We start from the raw sequence: 19,891 nt of genomic DNA on the forward strand, positions 1-19,891 counted from the left end.
GCAAGACATTTCTCTTAGATAGTGATAAAGCAATTTAACCACATAACCACTAACTGGGTATTCCTCATTGCATAGGCTCCTGGCCTAAGGTTTTTATCTGCAGGACCATGAAACTACCCTAAGTGCACCTGAAGAAATGCGCTGTGCGAGGAGGGGTACTCTGAAGGACTGGACACCTCATATATACAATTTTGACTTCAGTATTTCTGTGACATACCTAATCTGTAAACTGGAGTTAACAGATGTCCTCATCTGAAAATATAAACTACCTGATCATGACAAAGGTCTCAGAACATTCATAATCATAGCAAAGTCCATGACTATGTTACTATGCACAGAGGACACCTATAACAAGAGAAGATCTGGGCTCTGAAGACCTGACAGTTTCCATTAGACAAAAACCAGGCAGGTCATCAGGGAGAGATTTAGAAGAGAAGATCAGGAGTTTAAAATAAAACTGCAGAACTGACTGGCAGTTTTTTCCTGGTGAATGATTCCCCACAGTTTAGCATAAAGTAAGAAAAGAGGAGCCTGGATCTGTATGGGTCACAAAAGTAACTCTGCAACACAGGGCTCTGATACCCTAAGGGTTTAGTTATCTGAAAGAAAAATAAATAAAATATCTGACTATACACAGATATTTTTAGTTCAGTTTTCCAGTCAGGAAGCTGAGTGCCCTAAGGAACTTCCAGTGGACACAAGCTTTTAAAAGCTTACAGACATATGTCCATTTGAACCTCTAGCTCTGGCGACCCTAACTGATGTGCCCTCGACTGCACAATGCTCAGGGGCAACAAAGCAGCACTAAGGCAATGAAGAGCCTTAATACCTGAAGGAAGAAGGTTTGCATTCTGGTGGGTTGTCATTGATATCACCAACAGTGATTGTGATTGCCATTTGGCTGGTGTGACCGCCGCTGGGACTGTCCTCCACCTGGACCACCACTGAAACCTGAGGATGGAGCTTCAGTGGAAGGGCATCTCGGTTGATTCTCCCAGACACCTGCAGCACTCCAGTCGCTGGGTAGGAAGCAGCCAGAAGTTAGATGCTCACCACAGAAGGAAGTAACAAACACTTGTGGTGTACATGCAAGAGGGCAGGGTACCTCAGCAGACATGTAGTAGAATAAAAAGTATTCTGTTCTGTGCAAATCATGGCTGGTTGGGTTATTTTTTTTAAAATGATACAGAATTCCTCTGAAAGTTCTGTATAAGACTTAAATGGGTAGATACCCATTGCTCAAAAATATGCCTCAGCAGGAGGCTTGGAAAGCAGTTAGATTTCTCTTACACTCTCAAAGAGCTAGTGCAAATCAGAATTGAGTGCACTCACAGAGCATCAAGGACAATGAGCTGCTCATGCCTGTGCTGCCCTTGCTCTCTAGCTAGTAAGACCACTTGACTTTCTACTGTTTTCATTTAAGTGTCCTTCAGCACCTCTGAATCTACTCACACATCAACAGCGCTGCTTTTGGCCATGACAGATTGTGCCAAGTGCTCTGGTGAGCCATTCACCTGATATTTTTTTTCTCTTTTGTTAGCCTCTGCTCAAAAAGCAAAGGTTTTTCTGGCAGAGCTCAGTACTATTTCCAGAGTATAAAGGAGGTAAAGGAACAATGCATATATCTTCTGCCTTTTGGAATGTAATTGAGAGGGAGGGTGGCAATACCTGGCCAAAGGACACAGGGAATCCAAAGCATTTAAAGATCATCCTGATCCCCACAGCACTGTGTTACGTGGCACTTCTTACAGTTGTGATAAGCAACTCTAAAGTGAAAGAAGAGCAGGAGCAAAGCAGCAAAACACCTCATGGCACTTGTGTATGCACCCCAGAAAGCACATGACCAGCAGGAGAGAGGACTCTCTTGGATAGCTTTGCCTGAGGAGGATCATGAGTTGAGCAATGAAGCTGAAGTGTAGATTTGCTGTGCACTTCAATGCTAGAGCAGATTTCAGATGGGAGAGAGAATGTTACAGTCTAACAATGTGCAGCTCTTTCAGGGGTCCCAAAAGGGACCCCTTTAGTCCTTAGAGACTAAAATGAAAGCAGCTAATCTTTCTTCCACCCAAGGGACAGTCGCCCTCCAGCCGTATGTCAGTATCTGTCAATATGTCACCCTCAGTCTGTTTCTTCAAGATACCTTACTGAGTCTTGATCAGCTGACGGAAGAATTTTAGCCCAATAATGTACTGGGTATTTCTTATTTCTAGCAGTGGCGTCAGAAAAAAGTAAGTCAAGTTAAAACTATGGCGAAAACTTTTTCTCCAAAGTAGCCACTCACTCTTTTGCGTGTCAGAAGGCACATTTTTTGTTTGTCTTACATGGATTTATGGAAAAATATCTGTCAGAAGACTGGATGCTGTAGAAAAGTCTGCTGGGAGAGTCTTCATCATCAGGATCTTTAGCTGTTATGTTGGCAACAATGGTGCCTGGGCTTTGCTCCTCTAGAATCCTGTAGACACTCTGATTCCTACAAGGTAAAATAAAATTCAGGAAAGAGCACCTCTGTGTTCACAGGGGCAGTGGTCACAGACTTAGCTGTACAGCAGCAGAGCCATGGCCACACTGGGCTCAGAGACAGCTCTTTACATGTTAGGACAAAAATAGCTGAACTCCTATGTGGTCATAAAACATGACATATAGCCACATATAGTAAGCGTCCTTCCTCTGCAACTTTTCCACAGATAAAACAATTTAACTTGCACAGCATCATGGAAGCTGAAGATGGAAGGGGCTGTTAAGTCACGTAGTCCATCTCCCTACAGAACCACCAGCTTGCAAAGCCACTTGTTTTAATTCCTTCATTGTGCAAGACAAAAACAAAAGTAGAAGCAGTAATCACTTTTTGGAATGAATGCTGGAGGCTTTTTGGGGACAACAGTATTACTAAAAAACTTGAGTTGCACTTGCAGTAGGTAGAGGCACAGAAGAGCATTCCTGTGGGTGTCCATCAAATGAACATGCTCCAAGCTCCCAGCAACATCTGTCTGTCTAATTCATTTTACACAGAGAAAATAACTCTTTACTGCTGCAGTTTGGGATGCCAGTACTCCCTCATTTCCCATTAATTGTGTTTTACAGTTCAGGTGCAGTCTGGCAAACAATTGTGCAGGATTGCTTATAATGGTTGCAGTTGCTTGGTCACATGGGTACTCAGGTACACAATTATGGTACTTGAGCCACAGGCAAAAGTAGGACAAGCACACAAAAACTGTGTAAGAAATTTATGAAGGCTGACTTATTCTACTGAAAGACACACAACTCCTGCTTCTAGAAATCAAAAGAAGCTGAAGATGCTCAAGAGTTCAGAAAAGCATTAGGAGTCTGTTTCAAGAGAGAATCCTCCTGGAACATTCAAAACTTCCTGTGGCACCATATAGTTAATTGACTAGTCTGTAATTCCCAGTATAGGGAAGCATGAGCCCTTTTATTTTTCTGGGAAAACCAACAACATGGAGCACTTAACCATTGGGGTAGAGAATTGTGAAGACAGAACAGAAGGTCCCATGCCTCCAGGTCTCCACTTGCAATTTTTAAAATGGTTAAGAAGACACATTATCTTCAACTGTTTTGTTGGTTCATATGAAAAGATGAAGGCACACAGGGAAGAAATCACATAGGCTTTTCCCAGTAAAAACACTTTACTTAGAGCCAGAAGTAAATAAGGAGTTTGTGAAGGCTGTGGAATCAGTGTATGTGTTAAGTTTCTATCTCACCATTGGCATTGGATCTCTTCCTTGTTCTCCTGTTTTTTCCAGAGTCTCCCAGAAACAAAACAAATAGCAGCAAATCTTCTTCACTGCTACAAAAAAATGCCACCCCAAAATGCCTGTCTGATCACTGGGGAATACAGGACAAACAGCTCTAACTGGTTTTGGCTCAAAGTAGAGAACTCCCTATGCCCACAGGGACCACAACTCCAGCCTCCCTGTGGACAGCACACTCACCACAGCTCCACCTTCGCAGCCCTACCAGTCCCCCTGTGCCCTGCACAGGCCATTGTCTGATTCCCACCAGATCTCTTGGGAAGAAACGGGATGTTTTGAGCACATCCCCGTAGCACTGAAGACTAGTACAGCTGGGGAGGAGCTGAGGCCACTTCTTAGGCAGCTACATCTGAGCTGTGCCCTGTCGTCCATCTGTCTGCCACCTGCCAGTGGCTTTCCACAGGATGGTTCAGACCTTTTAGACATTGCAATGTAATTGCAAAGGCAGCATATGTTTGTTTTCTTGTCTTCTCCTTTGTTTTCCTGACTCCACAAGTTTTCCATTGATTTTAACAGCCAGAATTTCAAAAGGCTGAGTGCCAATGCAGTGCTGTGAACACCAAAACCAGATGTGCTTGCATATACTATGGGAACAATTAAAAAGACCCTTTGAAACTCTGTTCTTGACAGCTTTGATTGGGAGAAAATAAAGAAGGCTTGCTAACATGTCGAGTTTCCCAGCTCCCATCCCAGCACTAATTATTACACTGTCAGAAAGCACGTAGCCCCAGCGGGCAGCTCACATTTAGCAGGGGAGAGGCCATGCATGTGCATGCTGTGGGTAGCACCCCAGGTGTAAGTTACTCTTAACAAAGTTACAAAGTTCTTTACAAACTAAGCTACTTTTTTTTGGCCTCTACTGTCAATCTAAAAGGGCAAAAATTCAAACTTATACTCGGCCTTATTTGTGCCATATGAGAACCGAGTCATAGACCTTAGTTGTTATGGATGTTCAGCTACTGCAGCTAATTTGAACAAGTAGATAAATATTTAAAAGAGTTCCTTTAGGATTCCAGGCGTAAGGATAAATAAATAGAACTGGCAACATTTGGAGGAAATAATTGGTCTAGAACACAATGTGCAAACATTGGCACTGGTAAGAGGATTCCTCCTGCTTGTAGCAGTACAGTAACGTAGAGTGAGCTGTTAACCTTATTGATTATTGCAGACAAGAAGTTCAAGTATTAAATCTGTAGCAACAACAACAAAAAAATCAATCCGTGTCTGTTTCTAACATGTCATTCTTCTGTTTCTTCAGATTCTCCAGCCCTCTGCTCAGCAAGGTTGAGATCCTTGGCCTCAGCCCAGGAACCATACACTGCTCTGGCTCCACAAAAAACCCAGAAGATTGCTCCAAACAAGAGGCTGGAAACCTCTTGCCATGGCCTGGGTGCTACACTGTCTTCTCCTTTGCATAGATGGCAGGAAGGCAGCCCTCATAAGCATTCTTAGCAGGGACCTTGTAGAGCCTCAGGATGAGGAAACATAAAGAGAGTGTCTTGAATCCAATCAGCATCTCATGCAAGTGACAAAGATAAATCAACAACAGACTCAGATCAACTGTAATAATTGCCAAGCTCGAGCCTCAGAAATAATTGTCCATTGTGCTTTCCACAGCCAAACAGACTGCTGGTGACACATGTATATTCTCGCACATTTTTTCAAATTTTCAACAATCATCCTGAACTAACTCCAACTAAAACTCCATTAGTCTTCAAAAGCTATTTCTGACTTGTGTATTATGATACAATTTCCTGCTTATGACACAGTAAGAGACAACAATGTTTCAAAGATCATTGGGATTGTTTACAAGTCTAAGTGGCTGGAAAGAAGAGGAAGACAGATCAAAAGTGAGACTTTTTTATGTCTAGACATTTCTGCATGAATAAACATAATTATGGTGAAATGCACATCTGCATGAGGGTAAGTTCTATATGACTGTGTTCACACAGGGTAAAATTCATCTCCTTGTCTGGACTTGTCCAAAGGTCTTTGCATAACTTTAACCTCTCTAAATGCTAACAACTACAACAAGCTTGTTTGGCAGTTTGTACCATAAACACAAAGCCTGGAAAACTTGAAACTATTGAAAGGAAAATGAGAGCAAAGCTTTCCATTAAGCGAGCAGGAATCATAATGAAATTTAAGTACTGTACTCAGTAGTATCCTGTTGTTATATTTACTTGTCCATATGTTACACCCTCCCATAGGTGCCAAAGCAGTAAAGCTGGGAAAACATCTACATTTTTAGTACAATGGAAGTTTTTCACTCACGTGGTGAAGTAAGGTCTTTCATCATTGATGTTAATTATATTTATATTCACTACTTTAGTTGAGTTGAGTCCATCTGAATCTGTCACAGTTATATTTAAAAAGTAACTGTTAAATAATAAAACAGAAAAAGATTTTTTTCTATTACTATTCAGGAAAACATTTGTCTGCCTAGTGTAAACTAATAGACCGTATGAATTAACTACATTCTCACCTGTGTGGATCTTTCTCATAATCAAATACTTTTGTGGAAAAAATGGTTCCACTTTCCTCGACCAAGAATGGCACTGATGCAGGGAGCAGTGAATACTGAAATGAAGAGAGCAAGAAATTTGTCTTTGTATCTTTAAACATCCCTCCATTCATTCCCTGCCCTTGAAAATGGGCCAAGTGAGTCAGTATTTGCCTCAGAACTTTGTATATTGAAACAAGCTGACACACGGATGCCAGCACAAGCCCTGATCATGGGCTGAAGTGGCTCAAACTTGGCACCTGCTTTGCTTGAGAGGCAGTGGAGAGTCACAGACACTGGACTGCATTAAAGCCCATGCTCTTCCCTACCTCTGTGAGCTCCAGCAAGGAGAATTTAACATAGAGGCCAGCCAGCAGAGCTACAGCACTGCAGGCAAAAATTAGCTTGGTGGTGGCAGTGGAGTACAGGCACAAAGGAGAAGAGAGAAAAGAAGGGGTGAGGTGGGATTTGGGGGCATAAGGTGCACCAAGCAGGAGGCAACCAATTCTGGGGGCCCAGTCGATGGGAGAGGCCAGAGAGAAGATTTTCACAGAGTACATGTGAGTCTGAGGCTGAAAGGTGCTCAGAACAGCTCAGTGTTAAGGTGGCTGTTGAGCAGAGACAGGAGGCAGCAGCCGCGCCGTGCATTGCACAGCACCAATGGGTACCACACTAGTGCATGGGAGGGAGCTGAGCACCCTGAGCCCTACACAGCAGGGAGAAAGGCAGCACCCTGATCCCCATGGCTGTGGGGAAGCTGCCACATGCCCAACACATTTTCCCAGCTATCATCCACATGCCTCTGCCAGGCCAACACCAGTAACCCTTCAAGGACTTTTCCTTTGCTAATGCACATGTTAATAATACTCAGAAAAGTCTGAGTTATGCAACATGAGAGGGTCATGGCCCACACAAGTGATCTGAAAAATCCACTGAGCAGGTCTGTCCAGGGGATGCAACTGTTCTTGTGTTACCTTTTGGAAAAAAAAACAAAAGGTATAGAGAGCTGAGTGAAAAAACTTGCCTCCTGCAGTGATTGATACATTTAACTGAAATTACTTTTTAAAAAGCAGCTAGGTGCTGCTTTTAATAGTTGGGGGTTTTTTTGCCAGTTGACCTTTCTAAATTCCCTCCCCAGAAAATTATTTTACATTATTATTTACCCCATAACAGCATTTTACAAATGCTCTTGCCCAGCATTTCTGTAATTGCACCTTCTTATTATGCCTGAGCTTCATCTGACGTTAGAAGGTGTGTAGAACTCACTGCCATTGCTTTCAGAAACAAAGCAGAGCCAAACCCCAGGCCTCTGCTTCCCTTCTCACCAGCTCAAGACTGGGCAAAGCATGAGGTCAGACTTCAAGGTAATTGCTCTCCTGAATAATGATACACATTGAAGTAGCATCTTTAGGTTCAGTTCTCGAATGTGCTGGTTTTTATAAAAGGCAATAAAGCAAACCTACAAAACAATTCTTACGTAAGTGCAGCTACTTTTCCCTTGTCTGCAAACAAACTTAATACTTCCCACAAATTTTTGCTGATACCAAGAGTATTTTCAGATTAGCTAACCCATTTTCTTAACTGAAGGTCACAGTTTGTCCTGGGATTACACAAAATCTGAAATGCAGTTGCATTGTAAGCTATTTCCTTACTATCTTATTTAAAAGAATTGACATGGCAATAAGGAAGGTTAAAAATTTTATTTACTTTTAGTCATTCTCATCTACAAGAAATGTTTTGCAAGCCATTAAAAAACCAAACAAACAAAAAACCCAATTTCTAGTATAAGTCTGATTAAATATATCAAACTCTGCCTTCCATTTCCCTTAATTTTGGAGGGCGTAGAACTCAAAATACAATTTGTGTCCAAACACCAAGTCTGAATTTTCTTAGCTTATTATTGAAAATGCTTCTTTCTTCCTGATTAAACCTTTTCCTGTGTTCCTTATATAGAAGGAAATTGTTGAAAGATGCTGATAATTAGCATTTCAGATATGATGGATTGTATAATCCCTGGGTTTTGGGTTTTTTTTTCTTTAAAAACAACTTACTTTGAGTTCAGCATTTTCAGGATCAACTGCATCAACTTGGTAAATGCGTCCCACAGGTGTTCCTTCCAAGAAGTAGATTGTTATAGCTGCACAGATATAAGTGCACTCAGTGTTAATTGGGTAAGAATAAAGGGCACAGCAGCAAACACACTGATACAATGAAGCTGTCCAGACCTATTAGTGACTGCTGCATCTTCCCACTTCACAAGTATAATCCCAAAATCATCACAAAGAGCACCTACTTTATAGGTCCCTTCCAACCCAATACATTCTATGATATACTTAAAAGATAAAAATAAATTAATTGCATATCTGTAAAGAGACAAACATCACCGAGAGTCGCTATATGAATGGTGTCTTCAGGAGAAAAGCTGATCTTTACATACAGCCTGTCTTGAGCTGCTTACAGGGTATGGAGTAAAATCATGCATTTGGGCTATACCTGTGTCTTTCTTTACTATGCAGTTAGGGAGAACATAGCCCTGTGCCATCCCCTCCCTGTCTAGTCCCTGTCCCCTGCCAAGAGAGCTCAGAGCCTTTTCTCTTAATTTCTGCTTTTTCTTTACACCTGCAAAGTAAATAAATAGTGGATGGTCTGCCCTGACTTAAATTTTGCTTTACTGAGGGTGCTAATTCAGTGCAAGGTGTATTTCTTCCCATGTCAGGAATTCTGGCAGCTGGGCCGTTCTGTACTGGGCCACTGACAAGAGGCTTAGCTCTCCTTGGGTATAGTGATTAACAGAACAACAGATCTTTAGATCACATTATTTGCTTTCTGCCCTTTTGGGTCTGCTGGACCTGCTGTTTCTGGACTATTAATTTCCACTGAGACCCCTGCTGACTGCTGCTTCTCATCAGAGCAGTGGGAATCCCAGAGCAGAGTAATGAGTTGTTCCCAGAGGACAACAATATGAATATAAAGTTTAATGAGAGGGAGATGCTTTTTCATAACCAGCGAATGGGCAATTAGTGTCTAATTGTAGCTGGTACTGTCAACTAAAGCCACACAGATAGATCAGACATCTGTGCTCACCCATTTATGGCAGCTCTAGCTGAGAGTTAAGCTGATGCATTTATTTGTAACAAGCTCTCACATAGAGTGTGCTTCATGCTGTGCCGATCCCCTGAAGTGTCATATTTAATTATTATTAGATTACAGCAGCACCCATGATATGCAAGACGCCAGCTATACCGAGAAGATGACACAGCCCCTTCCCTAGGGGAAGCTAATTTGCTTCACAAACTAGGTATTGTGTGGAAGCTGGAATGTCAGCGTGCTTTGGAGGCATCAGTGAAGCAGCTGGATGAGAGCAGGTCTGGCTGGGCAGGCAGAACTCAAGGCTGCAGCCAGACCCCAAGGGCTGGGAGTCTCAGCCTCCCTGGTGCTGCTGCTGGCCCAGACCTGGGGGTCTTCAGCAGCCAGCTCTTAACACCTACCATGAACAGATCACAGTTTGATATTTTCAGGTAGAAAACACAGTTGAATATTGAGTTACTGAATGCTTTTCTATACAGTGCTGTTAGAATATCAAGACTTCAGACAGGTTCTCAGGACCTCTTGGAATAAGAGGAGCGTATTTTTATGCACTACCTGGACTGTTCTCTCTGTGTGCTGACACATAACAAATAAATTTCTGTACTCACTCGCCTCGTGGTGCCATTTTTCCAAGTTCCTCTCATTAGTAAATAAACAAGATAAGATTGCTCAGAGAGTAAGCCTATGATTTTCTGTCCTTTTTATTGATGGTGCTGTCACTCGTTTTAGGCACTGTATGGCATGCAAAGCCTGCACTGACACCCCAGCCCCATTCCTAAGGCTACTGCCTACTCCTCCCTGTTGCACTTTACTGAAAATAAACCTGGTTAAGGCCATCTGCCCCTCGCAGGAGACAGAGCTCTCTGTCTCTTTACATTTGCAAAATCATAGATCACAATCTCTGAGATCAAACTGATTTTCTACTGAGTTTCTCATGTGCAGGTGCAAATGCAATATACAGGTATAAAACATCAGCAGAACATTTTTTTTTTCCTTTTCCCCCAGAAATTCTTGCACATACACAATGAACACTAATTTGAATTTATCTTGCTTCTCCAAATGAGTTCAGTTTTCAATAAACTACTGACACATATGAAACAGTTATGCCCCCACCACTCTTTCATTTTTAATACATACCTCTAGGTAGGTATTAATCTCATCAAGAAAATAACATAAATATTTATTGGTATAAAAGCTTTTCTTTTTCCTTATAATTTTTTAGTTACTTCAAAATGGTTAACTCCTTTTTGGCCAAAGCTTAAACAAAATAAAAGGGCATTTCCAGAGATGAAGCATACCAAATATTTGTGTAAAATAAAGCTCTGATAAAGCCAGTGTCCTGTCCCCTCCTTGTTTTCCTAAAGGAAAATGCTTAGATCATTTTAGCTACAGGCATTGTATGCAGCTACAGGAGGTTTTTAAAATCTTTTCAAGTATTATTCTTTTAAAACACCACCACTATCTTACTTTGAAATGCCATATTTCCTTGAAATACAGGACTTTCATTTTTATCTTTTACTTGGATAGTGAGTGTGTTAAGGTCAGTTCTCCCAGCTGTGTCTTCGACAAAAATCTGTAAATCAAATCTCTTTGGCATAGTTTCATAATCTAGGACAGGGTTTCCAGTGGTAACAACCTGAAAAGGAAAAATTCTTATTAGCATATGATGCAAAAGATGTAAGTTGTAGTCCATATGAGTGAACACAGGTAAAGGGACATTCTCCATTAGGAAGCAGAGAGTACTTTGCATCATCTGTTATTTGCTGGCACACTTCTTGTCAGTGGTGGAAATCTGAGAAAAAAACTGAGTGGAAAGATCAATTGTTGTGGCTCCATGGAGCAACCCAAGGACCTCTTGTGTGAGGGACAGTTTGAGGAAGAGAAAGCCTGGAAGGAGCTGTCGTGCCTCAGAGGAAAAGCTTTGCCTCCAAGGCCAGGACTACATCTTGCAGGCACTAGTTTGTGTCAAGTCCTCACCTTTCCACCCCAAGCTCCAGGAGCAGTTGAGACTGAAAACTGGGAACAAGCTCTGTGAGAAGCAAGGGCAGCTTCACTATTTCTGCTAGTCAGGAGCATGAGAGGGAAGAACTTTTGCTTTCAGTAACAGGAGTGGGGGCAAGCGACTGTAATAGTCTTGCAAGTACCAGCCCCTTCCTTGTATAAGCTGTGTCTGGGAGGAGATTTGCAGGAAACCAGGAAAGGGGGGAGCTGCATGAGCTGAATGAGAGAGAGACCAGAACTGTTTGGTGAAAACATTAAACTCATTAAAAAGAATGTAGCCCTTATGTTTTGAAAGCTTGGTAAGGCAAACATTTGCTTAGGGTTTGGTTTTGTTTCTTTTCTTTTTTTAAGGACTGCCAGCTCTGCACATCATCTCTGATTTACAAGCACAAGATTGACATTCCATGAAAAAAATATTCAATACATTCATTTTGGATTTAGGATGAGTGCAGAGCAACTGTGGGATGCTGGAAGCTGTATGCCACAATATTCACTGCTGAAACTAAAAAAAATAAAAGAACTTTCTTTTCTTGGAAAAGAAAGGAAAAGGTGACTATTAAATTTGCTGCATAACTAAAAAACTTTAAAGCTTGAACACCTGTAGCAAGCGTGCTGTGGAACTGGAGAAGGAGAAGAACTGGAGCTTGAAAGTGTGTGTGACAAGGAGTGTATCAGTGTATTCACAGTTCTGCAGAGTTGAGGAGCCTGGAGAGGTTGCTGAAGGAGAACAATTAAATAAATCCTTGATTTTAGATGAGATGCTGTGGCCAGAGGACAAATGCAAAAGTGATGTCAGCACAGTTAGAAGACAGACGCAAAAATGGAGGAGAGTGAACAGAAGTACAAACATTTTTTTTTCCCTCTGTTATGTAAAACAACTGATTTCTGATTTCCTGTTCATCTTTTTCTTAAAACACTGCAGGAGAAAACAGTTGTGTCCTGGATGGCCTCCTCTCTCCTATAATGTGCAAATAGAAGTTTCCCATACAAGTTATGCTAACATAGAAAAAACATTCTAAAAGCATGTAACACCAATGGGCATGTTATTCTCCAAAATGAATCTTTGCTGGAGATCTAAATGCAGTACACAGGTGTGATGAATTCTAAATGAGAAACTGTTCAATTCCAATCAGAAATTATGTGCTCTGGAGATTATACCTTCACTTCACAGACAAATATTTTCATCGGTGCTGTAACTACAGCCACAGTGTCTAAATACACTTCTTCCATCCTCCTTTGTAGAGACCTTGCAAGTGAAGTTGTGTATCTAGATGATCTCCTTGAAGGCTGCTGTTGATAACATCTTGCCACAGTCATAGACTGTGAGACACAGTTCACCTCTTCTCCAGGTGGGAGCAATACTAACTGATACAGGCAGCACTGTGCACCTTTGAAGCAACTGCAGACTTCACAAAAGGGGGTCTAGAGGCAGCCTATAACTGCCTACTCCTCATTCCAACCGAGTATTTCACTACTCCCTGCTCCCCTCTTTGCTCCAGGGATGCAGGAGCATCACTAACAGCATCAAGGTGGTTTTAGGAAGCAACATGTTTTTGTGCATTCAACACATCTTCTGCCCCTGGGATTCTTCAAACAACAATAAGACAAGGAGGAATGGGCAGAGCTCAGATCCCAGAAAAACCGTGACTTTCTCAGAAATCTCAAAGCATATCAAGAAATGTAATCTTGCCTTGGCTTGCTGCAACAGGAGTAAATGTGCTTTATAAATATAGAAGAGCCTGTTCTGATAGGTACTTAGCTAATCTGCAAACCCCATAATTCATACATGAGACACTTACTTTGTCTATATCTTAGCAAAGACTTAATGGCACTAGGTAGCACTGAGGTCTCTCATTTTGGATCATATTCTTTTGCAAAATGTTATACCAATCTGCTACAACATAGCATAAATAATTAAAGGCAGCAATGCTCATCTAATAAATGAACTAAGGACACTCACGTGCATTTATTTTTGCCTTATGGGTTGTAATTATCACTCAACTGCTACTTTGCAGAATTCAAATGTAGCTTTCTTTATAATTTTCTCATGACAGATATTCACTGGCCCAACCTCTTTGTTTCAATCCTCACAGGCCATTCTGGTAATGTGGCTGTGGTAGGAATCACAGAGTCACAGAATCATGGAATGTTGGGGGTTGGAAGGGGACTCCGAAGATCGTTGAGTCCAACACCCCTGCCAGAGCCTATACCTTTATTGGCCATTCATTTTTAGCCTAGTGCCACTCTCTGCACTGAGCTAGAATAAGAACGTCTTCATCATCCCTGCCACGAAAAAAACAAGGATAGACTTTACCTATTTGCAGGGCTATTTTTTCTCTGAATGAATTTGTCAGTCCTGGTCAACAAGCAGCAACATAAAATGCTTGTGCTGCACAGTATACAGATGGCATGGGACAGGATCAAGCAGGTATAAAAAAGGGCTATGTTTTGAAGCAGAAGGGATAGCTTCAATTCAAAATGCCAAAATACAAACTAGGAAGGAAGTCCCACATTATGAATTCTCTGTCAGCAAAGACAGCCTAAGGGACCTATCCATTTCCATCTGCTAGTTACAACCCCTCAGCTGAGCCAGGTCAGGTGTTTGTGCAGCCATCCTATGCTTCACAGGTGAAAGAGGGGTTTTTTGAGAGGTTTTGACCATTTCACTGATCTGGCTGGGGAGCAGCTAAAGAACCAGCAGAGCTGGCACAACTGAGCTTTGTATTCTGCCAGGATGGGAGCATGGGAACAACAGCAGCTCCCCCCAGGCAGATTGGAATAACTCCCTGGGGTCACAGTCCTCACTTTCCCCAGGTTTTTCTACCAGAAACATCAGAAAAGAGAACAAGAAAAGAGCCCTTGTATCAGTTCTGTGAAAACCTTAACTTCTTTGGAAAAACCCAGAAAAAGGTTTTCAACTTAAATCTTTAAGTCTCTATTCGGTGTCTATCCAGATCTTTACAGACACGCTTCAGTGTCAGTGTTCAGGCTCAGATATCAGAGCAAGTTACAATGGGATGACAAGTTATCATGCATCTGAACACTCATTGCCAGTGACAATTGTGAGCTAATACTTGCTAATTTATCTAGCAATGAAAACTACCCTGAAGGAATAGAAATTATTTTCCTTTTGCCATAGGACAAGAACACGCAATAGATAGAAGTAGATCACAGATGTGTGGAAGTGTGATAGTTTCTTACCTGAAGATAATTTTCCCATGTGTCACAGCCCTTGTTCTGAATTAAATATGGCTTTGATCTGAGTCAGCTTATGTTATTTTGGACATGAGTCAAATTCATTTTAATTCTAGGTGAGGGTGGCCAAGCAGAAGCTGCATGTGGTTTAACTAAGTCACTTTAAACTCACAGTGACTTAATATAAGTTAAGTTGAAAAACTCTGGACAAATCCCCAAAACAGAAGCAGGTCTTACATGTCCTTCTTCATCTCTGATTTTCCAAAAATCACATTTTTCTAACACTGAATAAATTGAATTATTGTGATAGGTAGTTTTTGCCTAGATGCAATTAAAAATTATGAACACTATAAACACTATTGCTACTCATTTGTCCTATCTATTACAGCATGTCCAAATGCTACCACAATTTGCATTTGCAACTCTTTTCTGATTAAAGGATGAGTCACCATGCACTGTCAGTGCTCAGTAATCCAGGAAACATCAGCCTACATGACTGAACATTGTTCAGCCTAAACATAAAACTCACCGTGTATTCAAAATTCCCTTTCGATTCAATATCAAAAGCCTCTGTGAGTGGATTTGAATTTACTATGGTAGGAAGTATTGCAACACCTTCAGAAACATTTACATTAAAAGTATAAACTGAAACACCAGCTGCTGCATTTTCTTCAACACTGCTGGTTGTAGGTAAGCCCTGAAGCAACTGGGTTCTTCTTCCTGCAAAATGAAAATGATTGTAAAATTACTTCTGGGAATCCTAGGCTAGCAGAAGCACACAGCTTGTGCCAAGAGCTGCCACTAATGAGCACAAAATGGCCTGGTTTTGGTTTTGTTTATGAATAGTGGCATTTCATACTAGTAGATCCAGTGCTATACTCTACTCTACTCAGCTATACAATACACCTAGAGTGGCTGATGTTAAAGCAGTATTGTTACTGCATCATTTGCCTTCATACATGCCTTTACATAGAAGCAAAGAAACCAAACATGTTTCTATTATTTCATCTCACCCTCTGTGGTAATTGCTGCCTCTGTGCACTAATAACATCCAAAAGCAGCACCTTGAATCACACAGGGCTGGATGTTAAAAAAGGAATCTTTTCCATGAATACACCATCTGCAGCGTTCACTTCCTCCATTTTCCCTCTTCTTATTTTTTCTAGCACAGCAATAGTGTGAAATAGAAACAACTTTGGGATGTTGTGCTGTTGTGTTTTCTGCTATGAGAATGGAGGAGATGTGGGCCCACAACATTACCCCACAGTTCAAAACCACCTGAAGAGAACACAGAACACCATGGCACCCAGCAGCTTTGCATGAGCTCCTTCCTTCTTAGTCAGAGCTCTGGACTCCCCAAAACAAAATCTGTGCTTGCTCTGCAGTTTAACTTGAGATTTTTGTTATTTTAACAAAGGTCCACAGCTCTTTATCTCATGGAGACTGTCTAGAAAACAGAAGTCAGGACATCCCTAAGCTGGCAATGTACCTCAACACGAGACTATGACAGGGCTGAGTGTTGCTCTGGGGGACTTGGTTGGATTGTCCAAAACAGTTGCCAAGAAAACTGGCTGTGTTCAGTCAAACTTCTGACATACTGTGTGCCAGGATGGAGGCAGAGACTGCTCACTCAATGCCAGGCTGAGCCCACACCAGCAATTGCTATAGCAAAAGCTACATGAAGTCTTTATTTTTGCTGGGCAGCTGCAAGGTGAAAAGCTGCTATGGGAACTAGTTTGGGGCTGTCAGGGCTGCAGCATGTTTCTGCTTGGATGCACAGGCCCAGCCTGGAGCTTGGGAATGTAGTACCAAGGGGAAATCTGCTGCTTGGCAACACCTCTGTGGTGTGGGACAGAACCATCCACATGAGCTACCAAACAGGCAGTTTAAGTGCCATTCCTCCAACGGTGCAGGCTTTCTAATCTGGAGGAGAGTTCCACTCCAATATTTTCCAAGGTAGACACTAAAAGAAGCCTTAGCAACTTTTTCCTAAATCTAGTCATAAAATCTTGTTCCCTTACACCCTAGAAAAAATTTGGAGCATTTTAGGGATAGCCCACATATAGCCCTTGTGATGGACATTGCTATAACTGTTCCCTCTGGGATCAGAGAAGACTTAGGGTACCAGTGCCTTTGCTACATGAGAAGCAAAACTAATAGCAGTAGATGAGTCCACAAAACAAAGTATGGAGTCTCATGGTCTCTCTTCTTCCCACATCCCACCCCAGAAAGCACCTGTCCTTTCAGTGCTTCCTGGAGTACTGTTAAGAGAAACACGACTCCATCAAACACCACCCATTCTTCTTGCAGCCTGCAAGACTCACTGCATTGTGGGGAGGAGAAGGAGACAACATGGTAGGGGTTGTTCATGTAACCAGCCATACTAGGCTGTGGTAGGAGAGTTTGTCTCTGAGAAGCCCTCTTCTTACCACCAGTAAGAGGCAGACTTGCAGTCTCTACAGTTGCATGGAGTTTCCCATGCTCCCACACTCCAATCAATGTTCTTACAGATTCTGAAAAACATCATCAACAAAAATCTCCTGTGCAAATGAGACTGGACTGAAAGTGGCTTCTGGGGATACATTTCCTTAAGTGGAGCTGAAGCTTGAAAATAATTTCCTGTGGACAGTACCTGATGAATCCAGTTCCCTCAGCAAGCCATAGTTCATTAATGAAAACAATTTATCCCATAAAAGTTGCTACTTTTATATTATCTTTAAAGATTTCATTGGCTGTTTAGTTAGGATTCGTCTTTCTAAATCATGAGAAATTCAGTGCTGCATCTAAATAACTTCTTCTCCGAACTGATTTTACAAAAGTCCCCTTTCCATATTCATAAGTCCTTGCTTACCTCCTTACCTCAGAGAACAAAACATGCCTAAAGCAATTTAATACATTATTTATCAGAATTACCAACCCCAAACATGGACAAAAGCTGAGTCCAAGACAAAGCAATAATGAGACAGGCTTTAAGAGTTTTATATATATATATATTTAAGTGATATATATTTGTGATTTGTTAGTCTTTACTGTGTGCTTGAGTCACACCTTCAAGCTTTTCTCTCTCTGCAACCATGCAGTGCCATGGTCACAGTTTGGGGGACATCAGGAAAACCACCACATAATGACAGGTTCCTGAGGGTCAGCAGAATTTCTTCAGTTCCTTGAGAGCAAAGTGACCCTACCTGAGCAGGCAGCTTACTACAAGCAACACCAAGTGCTCCATGAGCCACCCAGACTGCAGTTTGAAGACCTGCTTTAAGTTGCCTATGTGCACATACTCATATTGGCAAATCTCCTGTTTTCACACTGGGCAAAGACAGTGTTATTACCGTACTAATATTCTCCACACATCTTTTCCTGTTTGATCCTCTTTGGTTGTGTGTTTTATTTCATCATAGAGAAATGTTATCAACATTTGAAAGGACAATGCTAGTGTATTAATACTAGATGTCATTTCTTAGAGAGCCAACCTCCTTTCCTACTCCAACATTTGTCACACTGAACAGTGGCTATTGCACAAAAAGTGCCTCATCCAGCAAAGTGTCTTAGCAGGGAGTCATATTCTCCTCCTCATTATACTTCTGTAACCACAGAGCTCAATCTATTTCGGCAAGAAAATTATTGTTACTTGATTTTTTCCATCCATGTCTGATCCCTAAATATGTATTATAAAGCTCCCAAGAGAAAATGTAACAGCCAACAGTGTTCTAATTTTAGCAGCATAATGAAATCATGCTCTTACCAGATACTACACCCAGCAAAATGAGGAGAAGGAGTACGTTCTTTGTCATCTTTAAGACCCTGTTCTTCATGTTCCCAGGATGCAAACTGAAGGAAGACCATGGTATGTTTTCCCTAGTTTACATCAGCTCCACCTAAATTCTTCCTCTTTGTCACGTTGTGGAGTGAGAAACAAACAAAAGACTTGTGTCTCTAAGGGAGTTTCTAAACACAATCAGCTTGTTTCCTTGTCAAAGAACTGCCCTGCTGACACTCCATCCACAGACCGGGGCCACACTTGAGAAAACCATCATTAATAGTTCTTTCACTGCAATCATCTTGTTTATTGAAGCATTATCTTAAGAATCTAGTAAGTTCTAAGCCTGGAAATACTGCAGGGCTTTTATGGCACTGGCAAATGAGGTGCTCTCTTGACACACCAGGATCAAATACTCTTTCTTTCTTACTTAAACCAAGATCCTGAAATTTTCTCACTTCTCTGGGTATTGGAGAATTATCGAGACCACACACACTGTATCCCTGGAGTTAAGATTGCAGAATATGTACAAGGTGAAGTTAGCTTTGCTGAAGTTGTCTCCGAAACTGCATGGACCACTATGCAAAGTGCACTGGCTCCCTTAAATGAGTCATTTAGCAAGCTAGCCCATAATACACCCATGCAACTTCTGGGTTTTTTAATCTAAGGGCAGTTCTAGCATTTTTTTCATGGAGTGTAGTATAGAGATGACACTAATTCTAGAACTAGAAGCAATATAGGTGCATCAGCACCCACTCCTAGAATAATTTTGGTTGGAAGGGACCTCTGGAGGTCACCTAGGCAAACACTCTGCTCAAAGTAAACTTAAATAGCTCAGGTTTCTCAGGGATTCGTCTAGTACATTTTTGAGCACCTCCACACAAACTTAACAGCTCTGCTAAGAGGTAGAATTTAGACGTTCAGGTTTAACACAGCTTTGGAGTTTTGTGAGCTAAGCTAGAAGCTTTAGATAGGTCTGCATGACACTGTGGCTGACCCAGTGAAAACTGGCAGTAGTTCAGAAAGCTCTGTCCTTTGCTCCTGTGTTTTGTGTAGTATGAACATGTTAACTGGACATGCTGGACATGAACATCTAGTTTAACACTGAAGTGGGTGTTGCCTACTCTTGCTGCATGCACGCTTCAAACTACTGCAGTGATGTGCCCTGGAGGATTCTGCTGATAAAATGAAACTGGAAAAGATGCATCAAAGAAACCTATTGATTGGAACTGAGCCATACCCACATATCTGGTAATGGTTTTGGGAATCATAAGAAACATTAACTTGTTAAGTTGATCTGCATGTGATTTGACGTTCTTCTAGGGCCCTGCCAAGTCCAGTTGCAGCTTGGGTTCAAAGTGACTGAGGCCACAGTGTATCATCTGTGATTGTGGTCACAGTGTATCACCTGGGAGAACACACCGCATCAACCTTTAGCACCAAGGAAGCTCATCTTCCATTGCCGCAAGAAATGTGTGCCTAGAGTTTATGTTAGTTAACAAAATATAAGGAAAATGTCACCCTCAAATGACCTAGTTATGCTGATAAGATACTAATGTAAATGTAATTATAATGGCC

The 19,891-nt window shown here is 41.6% G+C and overlaps 1 protein-coding gene across 1 annotated transcript in view; it reads right to left on the minus strand.

The window, feature by feature from the left end:
* CDHR3 (cadherin related family member 3) overlaps positions 1–18,399 on the minus strand; it is a 40,228-nt gene extending 21,829 nt beyond the window's left edge. The window contains exons 1-8 of the mRNA XM_051623996.1: positions 18,336–18,399; positions 15,083–15,273; positions 10,825–10,993; positions 8,322–8,407; positions 6,253–6,347; positions 6,042–6,146; positions 2,322–2,470; positions 830–1,019 (exon numbers count right to left, since the gene is read on the minus strand). Coding sequence (XP_051479956.1) covers positions 830–1,019; positions 2,322–2,470; positions 6,042–6,146; positions 6,253–6,347; positions 8,322–8,407; positions 10,825–10,993; positions 15,083–15,273; positions 18,336–18,399 — 1,049 coding nt within the window. The remainder of the gene's footprint in view (positions 1–829; positions 1,020–2,321; positions 2,471–6,041; positions 6,147–6,252; positions 6,348–8,321; positions 8,408–10,824; positions 10,994–15,082; positions 15,274–18,335) is intronic.
* Between the last annotated feature and the right edge of the window lie 1,492 nt (positions 18,400–19,891).

The sequence above is a fragment of the Apus apus genome, chromosome 1 (genome assembly GCF_020740795.1).
Source record: "Apus apus isolate bApuApu2 chromosome 1, bApuApu2.pri.cur, whole genome shotgun sequence".
NCBI classification, from domain to species: domain Eukaryota; kingdom Metazoa; phylum Chordata; class Aves; order Apodiformes; family Apodidae; genus Apus; species Apus apus.